Raw genomic sequence first — 13438 nt, 5'->3', positions numbered from 1 at the left:
CATATTGGAGTTCTTTTTTTAATCGGTTCTTTGGAATTGTTATTTAGGTTTTTAATCTTAGAATGACATGGATGCTTTGTTGTTTATAATTTTAAAATCCAATTTAAGTATGCTTTTATATTTCTGAAATAATCAGATTAGTTGTCTGGATTTGTAGGAGTTACTAATGAGGGATATTTTAAAGAGATGGAAAAATTAAGCTTTACTGTGAGCAGACAAGAGAAATTTTATTATTTTATCAAAATCAGTGAAAAATGTATATAAACTATCAATGTGGTTGAAGAAGAACAGAGTGAAAGAAGGATTCAGGTTAAATGCAGTCCTGTTTTGATGACAACTTTAAAGGTGTCAGAACAACTACTGTACAATGACGGAGAGCTGTATATCAGTTTCTTGGGTGTATGACCGCTATCCAGGTGTATTAAAAGTAATTGAAATGTTTAAAAACGTGTAATTGATCATTGTAAGATTCTACCTCAAAATTTAATTTGCAACATTTGGAGTCGGTATGTGTAGTGTCAGACAGTTTGCTCTCTGCTGTTTTATGGCAGTTATCTCAGCCCAGCTTAAAGTCATTGGGTAGGTGGGGGAGTGCTTCCAAGTGGTAAATCCTCCCACCTATCTCAGACTTAAATTTTCAGATAGACTGAATTGCCCTTTGGGTAGGTTTAATATTTTCCACAACAGAAAAAAAGAACCTAGACAAATATGGCAAGATTAACTCCCAATCACAGTCATTTACAGTTAAGGTTCCTAAATCCTGCTACGGTTCTAATGATGCTTTTGACATATGTGCTAGGTGTTAGGCTATCATTAAGTCAGTGGGTGTATAGTCACTAGGGCCTAGGGAGCCATTCAACTCACCATAATGCAGATATTGTACTCAGTACTGAATTCTTTTCTGAACACGACCAACTGCTTTGATGAGGGGCCTGATTCAGCTGCCTTCTCACAGGGTCTAGCAGTATCTGAGATGTGGCCCACTCTGGAAGCGGGTCTCCTGCATGTCTTGTGTCATCTTTGTGGACCTGTGAAGATACAGCTTGGATAAACTAGGGCATGTCAAATGGCATTAGATACAAATGCGTGGTCAACTGAACCAAGTTCAGGGACTATTCAGTGTGTCTGTGTACACCTACGTGTAAATATGTCATTGTAGGTGTCTTGAGCTCTCACTGAGTTCATTGTCAAACCTTTAGCTAGAATCAGGGGAGAGAAATCCCACTGCAAAAGCAAATAGAATGGAAATAAACATAATATATTAAAATATAAAATATACTGTTCTTCAACTCAGATGCTACCAGCCAGGTAGCCGTGGAAAGAGAAGCGATCTCAGAAGCACCAAAGGACCATTCCTACCCTGCCCGGGTGTATTTTGAAGGCAAACACTGATAAATCTTGCAACATACTCGTTTTCTGCCTGTGCCAGAAGTTGCAGACTCTATTGTATGTGGGTAGATGCCTCAGGATCCAGGAGTAGCAAAAGTGCAGAGAGAGGCAGACCAACTGGAAAAAAGAACATAGGCAACAGGACCTCACCTTGTAGTTTCTGCACAGTGAATCTCAAGCTCAGGAAAAGCGTCTCAAGAATTACAACGTGAAGAGGGGCATCTCATAGTGGTAGTAAAAGTGCCCTATTCAAATAACAGAATCACAGAATTGCAGGATGGCAGGGGTTGGAAGGGACCTCTGGACATCATCTAGTCCAACCCTCCTGCTAAAGCAGGTTCACCTAGAGGAGGTTGCACAGGAAATTTCCTCTAGCTATTTATTTTTAATCTTTCATTTCCCATGTTCAATGAGATGCATTAACAGATAATTTTTCCATCCCCTGCCACACCTTCAAGGGGTAAATACTCTGTTCTAGTGACTGGTGTGCTGGCTAACAGAGCCTCTATTAAATATCTCCTTTTCATTTGAAATTTCCTTTACAAAAACTTTAATGTCCATTTATATTAATCATACAACTTGTCAAAAATCCCCTCTTCCTGCATGCTCTGTCCCACCCCCCTTATTTTTCCCCTTTCCTTTCTCACAGTAATAAAAAAGATATTCTGAAGTTGTGTTTGGTTTTCTTAAATTAAAAAGAAAGAAAACGGCAAAATAGCACCTTCAGTACAGGATTTATGTCCATGATAGAGGAGGAATTCTGAAGTTAAAAATAGCAACCACTAGCGTATGTTGCTTTCTGCGTTGCTTTGAGAACTTAAATGCTAAATAAATACACATGTCTTTGCCCAGATTCTGTAAGTTCTTGCTGACTACAATGAGGGTTTTCAGGACTAAACTAGGCACAAATTTCAGTACTTTGTCATTATGGTCTCAAAGTTATCTACTTTGATATTGGAACTATAATATTTACAAAGTATCACAAGTTAAATATATATATAGATATGTATATTGTGGTATTGAAAAGTTTATCTCATAGAGATATAGTTAAATTTACTTCCAGTTTTAAGGTCTTGGAAGAAGGCCTGAAAAATAAGCACTCCATATTCAGTTTGTTGGTAGAATGCAAGTTAATTTGCAAAACCGACTGTACTTTGTGATGGTTTGAAGAGTAATCACTGTAGGTAAGTATGCAAGTACTTTTATTGTAAATGCTTCCATATCCTTGTGAGTATTCTCTTTTGGCGTAATGCCCTCCTTGGTCCTAAGCATTCATAGTTTGGCATTGTGGGTTTTTTTTCCAGTGTTATCTATTTGGTAGAATGAAAAAGAGTTGTTGGTTTCAATTTAATATTTTTTAACTGAAATAAGAGGAAAGAAATCCTCAACAAAAAAGGTAGCAGAATATGATTTTATTTTGGAGGAAGTGCCCTACAAGTAGGGCTATACTTCTTTTACAAAAAATCATAGAATCATAGAATGGTTTGGGTTGGAAGGGACCTCAAAGATCATCTAGTTCCAATCAAGTATCCTACACGTATTGCTAAGGAACAGTATACCACACTCTTTGCTTCTGGCACCTGTTGGATTCTGACACATGGTGGGATTACCAGAAGGGTTTTTGTGATAAACTCCTGTTGCCATACATTCATAACTGTGTGAAGCCCTCAGTCTTTGGGCTGGAATTGTAACTGTTCAGAGATGCTCTTTGCAACCAAAGAATTTATCTGGGAAGCTTCAGTGAAATCCTTTCAGAATTTTTGAATTATGGGAGTGTGCAAAACGTCCTCTATTTCCTTTGTGTTTAATAGGCAGCGAAAACAAACCAAAAGCAACAGAAAATAGGCTTTTTGAAGAAAACTACAGAAAAAGCAACTCAGAGCTGCTGGTTTTGACTTGGATGAGTATTTTCCTTGTTCAGGGCTGTTTCTTCTGTTCTCAGTATACAGAAACATTTTAAAAGCACAGCAGTCAATGATTTACAAAAGACCGTTCTTTTTAGTACAAGGTCTCCTCAAATTAGTATTGAAAAATGGTATTTTAAAAAAATGTGTTACCATGTTTTAAAACTTTAGGACTTTAGGCAGGTTAGGTTTTAAAACGTGTTAAGAGGTTGAGGTGAATCCTGAAGGGAAATCTATTAAGTTATTAGTAGAGCTTATTGAGCTTAGACACTTTTTCTGACATTATTTACCTATTTCTCTTCCTGGCCTGAGGCTTCTGGAAAGGCTGAAGGCGGCTGATTTCAGATAGCTGCTGTGTGCATAAAGGGAAATTTTAAGTACCTGATTAAACTACTCAAAGCAGAACAATAATCTTGAACACTGAGGAAGCTGAAAGGTTAGCTATAGATTAAGACTTCTAGGTTTTTGTCATGTCATGAACATTTGAGGTTTTGACTCAAAAATAATAGGAAGCATCTGGATACTGCACAAAATAGTTGTAATGTCAGGAGCTATTTTTATCTTTTGTTTGGACCACCTTGTCTTACAGAAAACTGCCAAAAAACAGCTTCAGGAAAGATAGGAACACATTTCTCTCCCATGTAGTTTTTTTCAATAAGTGAGTGTCAAAGTTACATGCTATACTAAGCTAAAATAGTTTTTTTCCTGAAATAAATTATATACTTTATAGACATTTAAATGTCATTGAAGAGTGCAGTTAAAATTCTAAAGGATTTAGGCACTGGAAAATATTTGCTTATTGGTAATCTCTCTTCTTTTTCTGACTACATCTACATTTAATACTGAACATATAGATATTTTCCCTTCCGAAGCCATGACTACTGCTCCTAACATTTCCAAACCAAGTTTGCTTTCAAACTTCACACAAAGCAAATATGGGAAAGAAAAGTCAAATCTGATAGAAAATAATTAAGATGCATGTGAAATATGCAATTTTGTGTCCAACATTCGTGACTTGGTCCTCAAACTCTGTCACAAATTTGTCCAGTTACAGGTACTTCAGGTTTCATTATTTAAAAGATTCTGGAGAGGTTTAGTGTTGTTTTCTATTTTCAAGGAAAGAGAATATGTACTTTGAAATGCATCATCTGCTAGCTGGTGCCAGTCTCCACCACAAGGGGCTAAATTAATTTTATAAGCCCAAGAACATTATGATGGATACTTTAAAACACTTTCGCTGTCTGACAGCGAGCCTGGCATAGTTTGAGGTAGAAATCTACTAATACTTTTTTTGTGTGACATTTTGTAAAGGTTTATAGACATCATAGTCTCCACTAAATTCACACTAAGTCACACAGCCACTAAGTCTTGAGGCTAAGCTATAGCCCATGGGGAACAGAACAGGTTTTTTATCATAGATCACATAAACTCCAATAGGACTAACAAACATTCAGGGGCACCTGCATTCATTTACACCACATTAATATTTCATAGCTATGTTCTATCCTTAGAAACAGGCCTGGCTGTCAACTTCTCAGATAGAAAATCTAAAATTTCCTGATTTGAAAATACTGTAATTTAAAAGATAAAGAACATAGAGAAGCATTAGTGATTTATAAAATTACATCCTTGGAGATATTCAGATCTTGACTGTACAGAATCCTGAGCAACCTGATCTGTCTTGGTTGTCTGTTGAGTTGAGAGTTGCACCAGATGACTTCCAGAAGTTCCTTCCAACTTAAAAGTATTTTAGCACACTGCATGTTGGAGAAGCTACTTACAGTTGGTAAAATCTAAAATAGTGGCAGCAAATCTTATCCATTTGTGACAAAAGTGGATTATGGAGCTTTTCCGTCCACCAGTGCATGACTTGCACCTCCTGTATGAAACAAAACAACTTCTGTCTGGTTTTAAAGCCTGAGGGAAACATTCATGGTTGCCTAGTCTGATTGATCCGCTCCACCTACTTGTTGCTGGTGCACCGGTCATCCCCAGCATTATCAAGGGGTATCCAAACCTATGTGGATGTCTTTATAGCACCTAGTTAGAAGCAAATGTGATACTTTCAGAACTGAAGGTCAAGATCGCATCTAACATGATTATCACTCTCTGCCTCATATATGTCTCACGCCATCCTACATTTGTGTCAATAAGCAAAAGAAAACTTGAGTTTTTACAGACTCTCCTGTGACTGCTCACAAGCCTTGTGGGCTACAGGAAGGGTTTCTAGTATGGCCAGTATGACTGGAAAGGTGGTGGCCTGCTATGCAATATTGAGAGACTTCACAAATTGGCTGGTGACAGGAGTCTGTTTTACATAGAAGAACAATTTGCGTGGAAGCAGCAGAGGACTCGCTGGGTCAACACAAGAAGTCTCTTGCTCAGGGGACTTTTCATGATTTTTTTTTCATGTATACTTGAGATATAATTTTTTAAATTTGCACTTAATTTTATTTTCCTGCTCTATCAACATTGTTTTAGAATTCAACGTACTTTGTATTTCCCTTAGGAATAGATATACTTATTTGCAAACCTAAGTATATCTAAATTAAAAATAGATACACTTATTTACAAACTTAAACTCAGCTGAATTAAAGTTTTGATTGAGAATATGTCGCATCTTTGATGTGGCTTAAACATTGTCTTCTGTTTTTAATCTGCGGTATTCAAAGGTATTTAGAAATACCATTTACAACTTGCAAATCAGCTTGCAATCTGAAGCTCTCCAGAAGTTCACTGGCTTTAGGAAAAAATTCATAGATAATCAGAAAGCAAGCCTGAAGGATTGGGTTAAAAGAAATCAATATTCATCTCTAATGTTTTCAGCAATTCCTCATGCCAGAAAAACCTAGCATGGGAGAAATCACAGCTAGGCTGAATTGACATGTGAATTGGAAGGGCTAGATTGCTGTTATGTTGTGGGTGGGCCCTTCATACTTCTGAAGTTATAATGTTTTTATTTAAAAACTAAATTGGATTTCTAGGCATGTATGGTATACATCAATTTAAAATTATTGGAGTTCTTCATATTAAGAGTTCTTCAGTTTGAAAGAGTGAGGCTTTCCTGCAAATACCAAGTAAATTGCTCTGCAAGTCCGGAATCTTTGATCACCTCTGAATTGAAATGCTTACGAAAGATGCTGTAGTATTCTAATAATTTTACAGCTCGCTCTGATTCGTATGCCTAGAACCCAAATAATTTCTAAATTGAAGAGCTCTCATTATTTTAAGTTTTATGTGTAGTATAAAGTGATTTTAGATTATTGTGCTGCTTTTTATTTTTTATATTGCAAAAAAAAAACCTTTTTTTTTTCTTTTTTAAAGACCAGCTTTTTCCTCTGCAAGCTGGGGGACATTATGAGCTAATTCAAACATTTCATGTTTAAAATGGAAATTGAACCAAATTCTCTCCAAATAGCATGATGATGGCTGGGGGAAAAAGAAGGAAAAAAAAAAAAAATCACTGCCTCAAAAGCCAAGAAAATACAAAGTAAGAGGCTGTCAGTGATCCTTGCTGGGAAAAGTGTGAAGAACAAGAAACATATTGTCACTGTTCAGATGCGGTCAAGGTGAAGTGGGGACACTGAATGAAAGTTACAACAATGTGACAAAAGAGAGACACAGATCCATTTAGTCTTGGAAGGAAGAGAGCAGGAGGCACAGAAGGCTAGTTCACGTGTTGCTTCTAAGCTGATTTTTGCTGTCATTTTATCATACAATTTCAGAGGGAAATGATGTATGCCCTTTTGTATCTCCTGACTTTGTCTTTTAAGAAAAACAGTTAGTTTCTTTCTCACTAGTGACCTTGTTCTTTTTTAACACATGGCAGTAGTATAATGTTTATAATTCACGTAGCTTTCTAAAGAAAGCTCTTATTGCTATTGCTTGTTAACTGTAGACCCTTCTCTTGTGTTTCTTCCCAAACACTTGCACTGGATGGTCTTTGTTCCCAGTGGCTCACTGTTTAAGAATAAACAAGGGCAAAATGAAGCATTCTGGGGGAGGAAGCACGCCAACATGCTGGGGATCTCTACAGCTCCACCCCACATTGCCATGAACTGCACACAAAAATCAACCTGCTTACACTTCTCACCCAGAAACCCACACCTGCTCCTTCTGGTCCTGCTTGGGGAGCTAGAATGGGGTCCACATAAGGCCTTCCCAAAAGAAAGAGGAGAAAATGAGTCTAAAAAGTATTACCATCTAAATGCAGTAGACTTACGCTGACAGCCGAAAAGAGATTGGGGAACCCACCTGCCATGGCACAGATACTTCAGCAGTAAGGCAAAAATTGGTGTGGAGGCAGGATGAAGAAACCAGTCCAGAGCAGAGGGGTTTTAAGTGTTTCACAAGTGTGTTACTAAGGAGGTAGCCTGGAAACATCTGGAAAAACCTGGAGATTTCCAAAACAGATGTTGAAACAGAAAACAGGACATGATCGATCATAACTTTGGCTCTTTCAATCATTTCAGAGAAAAAATGTAGCCTTTGTGAGTAATACCTTCCATTGAAAAAGTGAGTCTGCATTTTTTATTCTATTACTTGTTAAGTAAAGGAGATCCTCTAATGAATACAACTGCTGTGGGTTGGACACTGGTTTACAGCTCTCTGCTCCTGATGCAGAGTAATGGGGCTTGTGGGCCTTTTCTGCTGCACCCATTATCTGTATAGCATATGTGTCTATATAGTGAAGAATTTATACTATCTCAGACGATGGGTTCATGCTAGTACAGTGGGTTTACAGCTGGAGGGACAGAGGATGGGCTCCCTTCAGACAGCTCTGCTTTTGGAGATGCAGCTTCCAGCAGAGGGGTAGGGTGATTTCAGAGCATTGTGGAGCCGATATCATCAGGTCAAATGTATCTTACCAGTGTGGAAATTGAGTGTAGAAAGGCTGCTGTTATTTAGGACATTGTGTTCTCCAATATTTCCAGTGAATCATTCACCTTAAATATATTTATAAACAAAACTTACAAAGCTAAAAATGTAATCTGGAAATCTGTTAAGAATAATCAGGCTCAAAAACTCCTCCTGGACTTTTTGTAGCAGGTACCTTAACCTACAGGGAGAATAATTTGCTGCTTTGCTGCTGTACCAGCAAACATTTAGCGAGACTGGTGTTTCCCTTGTTCCTTTCTATTTGAGGTCACTCATTTTTTATTTTCTTGCGGTTTTCTTTCTTTATCTCTGCTCCTTATATATCTAGCTTTTTTGGTCCCCTTTTTCTTAGCTTTCCCTTGAATTCATGTTCTTTTTTGCTTTCCCATTCCCAGTCTTTCTACTGTTTTCCTATTTAGTTTGAATAATTTCCATCTTTCCTGCAGAAATTCCCTAGTGCAAGTCTTTCACAAACCTTTGTTACCCTCCTTGCGGTGGCTGACTTCTGGCTGAAATCTGGAGCTGTTACAGAAGTTCCTTATGACAAGAAAAGTTGCCAGTGTGTATCTGCTTCTGGTTCAAATGTAGGGTAATTGCATTTCAGCTTTCTGATTACTTGAGACTTTTGAAACATTTTAGTGGACAATCTCTCTGTTTGATTGTCTGCTAAGCAATGCTCAAACTACAGGGCACCTAAATAGTATTCATGTAATTTTCAAATTTGCATAATCAGTGGTCTCAGTCAGCAATTAGCATTTCACTAATATCCCAACAAATATAATTTTCCAAATTATACAAAACTCAGTCAGAAATTATATTTTCTTGTGTGTAGTGGTCTGTTGGAGGATATCAAATACCTAAGAGAATAAAGATTACTTTTGTTAATTTGAGGATTAGTACTCCTAGCAAGTTTCAATTTACACAGCTTTAAAAAAAAAAAGTTACAAATAATTCAATATTTTTTTTCTAAGGATATCTCTTACTGTTATGCAGCTTGGTGCTACATAATACCAAAATTTTAATTAATATTTCGGACTGATTTTTTAAGGTAATCTTTATTGATCTCATTCCAGCGTGTCCTGAATTTTGAGATATAGTATTCCAAAAGGTGGGTTCAGAAGTAAATTGATCCGTTAGCTGCACTGGTGCATTAGGACCAATGCAAACTGGTCCTTCAGGCGTTGCTGCTAAAAATTAATGAACAACGGAACTAGACCATGTTGTTTTAGGCTGGTTCCTCCAGTCTGCAGTCCTTCAGCTTCAAAAGCCACAGAGACACCATATACTATTAATCATCACTGTTGTGTTTGATACTCAACGGATTGAAATTTGCTGTTTTCAGATATTACACACCAGTACAAAACCCATTACGTGTGTTACATTTCACTGAGAGAGGAACACTTAATCCTGGTTTGCTGTCTATAACTGTTTCAGATACATTTATAAAGAGAGGTCTTCCTGTGGGATCTATAAATCACACATTACCTTTTAGCTATGCTGTATTTTAAAGTAATGTTAACACGTTAAAGTAAAGGTCTGTGTATTTTTTGTAATGCGCATGACTTTCCTTGCTGTGTTATGTACAGAATAATCCATATGCCACCCATACTGAAAGGGGTTATTAAATATGCTGGCTTAGTTTACTAGTAGCTTTAATACACTTCTGTAACAAGGGACTACTTGTAACATCAAAGCATGGGGAGACATTAGCTCTTTTCCCCCATAGCCTCTGACCTGAAAGCTTTGCTTTTTATCTTTATACAAAAGGAAAATATTCTTTTCAAAGAAGCCTAGCTAGAGTGTGGATATTTTCTCTATTGTAGAATAAGAGCCTGTGAAAGTAATCTACAATTTTTCATCTTTGTTCAGAGTATTGTTTCTTTCTGGACATTACTCCTCTCTGAGAGTAAAAACTCTTGCTTTTAAGTAATAGTGACTGGGAAGTGCTTTCTAAATCCTGAAGTACTTCTATTTTCTGTAACCCTGCCAGTCTGAAGAAAGGTGACTGAACATTTCTATTTTTAAAAGAAATAAAGAGAGACATTTCTCTTGTGTAAGAGAAAAAAAATTAAGTTTGAGAAATCATGCCGAAAATAAGGGGTAAGACCCAAACACAATTAATTGTACACAGGGTTTGTAAGGGAGCCAACATCTGGCAAATCAAAAGTATATTTTATCTTGAAGATGTTTCCACTTACATTTTTTAAAATATCGTATAGCAAGTGATCTTTCTCAAGTATATTTAGACTTTTAAATTTATGGATTGGATCATCTTTGCTTCTGACTTTGTATTCATCAGAATTTTTGTGTAATCTACCTTGTCTTGTTTCAGTTCAATGTTTTAGGATTCTGGACCTTTTGGCTTTTAGATTCTTAACTTGAGCTATCTCAGGGAGGCCTTGGTCTTCAGAAACTGCTAAGTACACACTGTCAGAAAACTTGGCTGATATATGACCTATACAATTACTTTTGAGTATCTGATCCCTTGTTCCCAGGCAGTCACAGGGAACAGAGAACTGACTTAACCAACCATAGGTGCAGTAAACAGAAAGGAAGGTTGAGCACAAATGGGCATATCATCGCATGTATTGTTGATATTCTGCCAGTTATAAAGACATTTCAATGCTAAATTTTCAATTAACTTCCAAATCACTTCTTAAACTCACAGGCACTGACACTATTACAGATAGTGTACATTCCCGTACTTGTATGATCTAGACTCCAAAGTTTCTAAGAACATCTGAAACTTCTTTTATGCCTGTGTTTATTGCAAGGATTCTTTCCTTAGAACACTACAGAGAAAGGGAAGAAGGTTCTCAGTTCTTTTTCTTTACTTATTTACACCAAGTCTAATTTAAAGGTGGGTTTGTTGGGTTTTTTAGGCTATTGCTATGGCTAATGTGGGGCATTTTTTTTCTGCATTCCGCACTTCACGGCTTCTGAGACAGCATTAAGCAGGATTCAGTCTATGACACTTAACTCACAGTAGTGTTAAGTCAATGAAAATTCACTGATTTCTTGGATGCTCTAGGTGGGCCTTCTTATAGGTGTGAATAGTTCCTGTGAGGTGGGTGTTTTAAAATTTAGCCTGGGCTTAACTGTTTTTCCACACACCTCCTAAAAATTGCTTAGCCGGTAGAAGGGTGGCACAGTCCAATTCTGATGTAATGGCATAATTAGAAAGAAAATAAAGCTACTCAATTTTCTCTGTATGATTTCATATGAATAAATAAGTTTCAATCTTTCTTCTTCTGGAAACAAGCTGGGTCACTTGTTTTGTTTTTTAATAAAGGCATATAATCTCATTATACTTGCAGAAGTGCAGACTAGCATATATTTTCAACCATAAATATATTTATTTAAAAAAATCATTACAGAACTGCTTTAGTGTAAGCTTTATAAAGAGTCGTATTGCATTTTTTTAATACATTGTTTGTCTTCTTTGGTTTTTGAACTAAGCAGAGAAAACTTTTTCTTTCAGAGTTGATTTTCTTAATCGAACACACATATCGTGTCCTTAAGTTATACATATTTTATCCTTATGTTAGACATAGTAGCAAGTATGTCCCTAATATACTTTCCAGGAATCTTGTAAGCAGAACGTAAGATGGGGAAGGAGAGAACAAGGTTTATGGGTTGTTCGCAGATTGTAATAATTAAAAATTTAGAAAATTCAAAATGTTTTTTAAAATGTAAATGTAAGTAAATTATGTATTACACTTGTCTAGATAGTTAAAAGAATCTGAAACCTTCTGCCAAAAATGAATATTTTAGCTTGCATTCAACTAATATGCCAACTTATGGTTACTTACATTTTACTCCTGTTTGCTACAGGTGAAATGGGTGAATATCAGACAGCTCATTATAGAGACAAACATGCTGCATTCCCAAAGTAGGATGACAGAACAAGTCATGGTACGTATTGTAATTTCAGTGCTACAATACATCTTCAAGCTGTCTGAGGTAAAATGCTTACTAAGCACTGCATTGGGGCTGTCAGATTGCTTCATGGGGTGGTAATTAAATTGAGGCAGTTCTACCGTTCATTTTGTGGAACTAAGCCAGAATTATCTGTATCCTAAAAATATTCTACCGTAGATTGCCTGTTTTAGCAGGAGCACAGTTTTTTGCATATAAATTCTCTTTCATGGAAAATATCCTATTTCTCACTGTTTTTTCTCACCTTCATAGGTTGCGGGGGAGGAGAGCTGTTTTGTCAGTGGACTAAAGTTTAAGTCTGATGGAAACTAGTCATCAAAGATGGTATCTTATTTAAGACTGCAGACACTTGGGCTGGATTCCAGTTGTGACTAACGGGGATAAAGGATTAATGGTCATTGTGGCCAAAGGTGACATTAAAGTTTCCTGCCTGATTTACAGTGTTTGCAGCCTTGATACAATTTAGAATAACCAGGGGCCCACTCAGCTGTGGTTGGCCATTGCCTCAAAAATACAGCTCAGTGCATGTGAGGAAGCAATGTGATAAATGAAGAGGAAGCTGCTTCTGGTCGTTTCTGGAGACTAGCTGCGTTATTGAAAGGCGAGGGACCTACCATACTGGGTTGGACCAAGGGTCCCGGCAGCCCAGCAGTCTGTCTCCAGCAGTGCTCTGGTATTCTGTGCTGAAAATCAGTGCTAGTCCAGAGTGACCCTGGCTCTGCGTGGAGAGTCCTAGCACTTCCAGTGTCTCTTCATCTGGAAATACTATCACTCATGTTCTTCCTGAGACAGGGTGATGAGAATTACAGATTGCGTTAGTGATATAGGCACACTGTGGACTTATACAGCAGCATCATTATGTTCTTGTTTATTCTCTGCTTATTTTCTAGTGAATCTGACTGTTCTGAGATTTCTAAGGTACATTGAAAACTTGTAGTGAGATAAGGAGCACAATTGTTGCTAGTTCAATGTCAAAAATATATGCAACTGGTCTAACTGCAAATTTGATTCCAAAGATACCTTCTAAGATTGGAAAGGGTAAGGCGGATGTGTAAAGGAGGCTCTGGTAGGAGAAATTTCCTATAATGCACAAAAGAGTTTATTTTCTAACTCAATATCCTTCAGAAAATTGTTTGGTTTGAGTTCAGTTGTTTTAGTCAGGTAGTGAGAACTGAAACTGAGGGGAAACAGGATACAAAAGCAAAACAGGTTGTACAATGTGGAGGAACTGTTAATGGGGTATCAGGAAATATCTGGAAATCTCCTGCAAAAGCTACAGTTAAAATTTCCCTTTTTTGATGAAATGGTGGTGTATATGAATGCATGAG

General features: G+C 37.1%; 1 protein-coding gene across 1 annotated transcript in view; it reads left to right on the top strand.

Moving 5' to 3' along the window:
- The window catches only part of LOC147416034 (uncharacterized), a 213934-nt gene that overhangs the window by 161714 nt on the left and 38782 nt on the right, over nt 1-13438 (top strand). The window contains 2 exon segments of the mRNA XM_086460459.1: nt 7982-8101; nt 12004-12085. Of these exon segments, the coding sequence (XP_086316585.1) occupies nt 7982-8101; nt 12004-12085 (202 nt within the window).

The sequence above is a fragment of the Leptosomus discolor genome, chromosome 2 (genome assembly GCF_034619465.1).
Source record: "Leptosomus discolor isolate bLepDis1 chromosome 2, bLepDis1.hap2, whole genome shotgun sequence".
NCBI classification, from domain to species: domain Eukaryota; kingdom Metazoa; phylum Chordata; class Aves; order Leptosomiformes; family Leptosomidae; genus Leptosomus; species Leptosomus discolor.
This window is presented reverse-complemented; position numbering and strand designations above follow the sequence as displayed.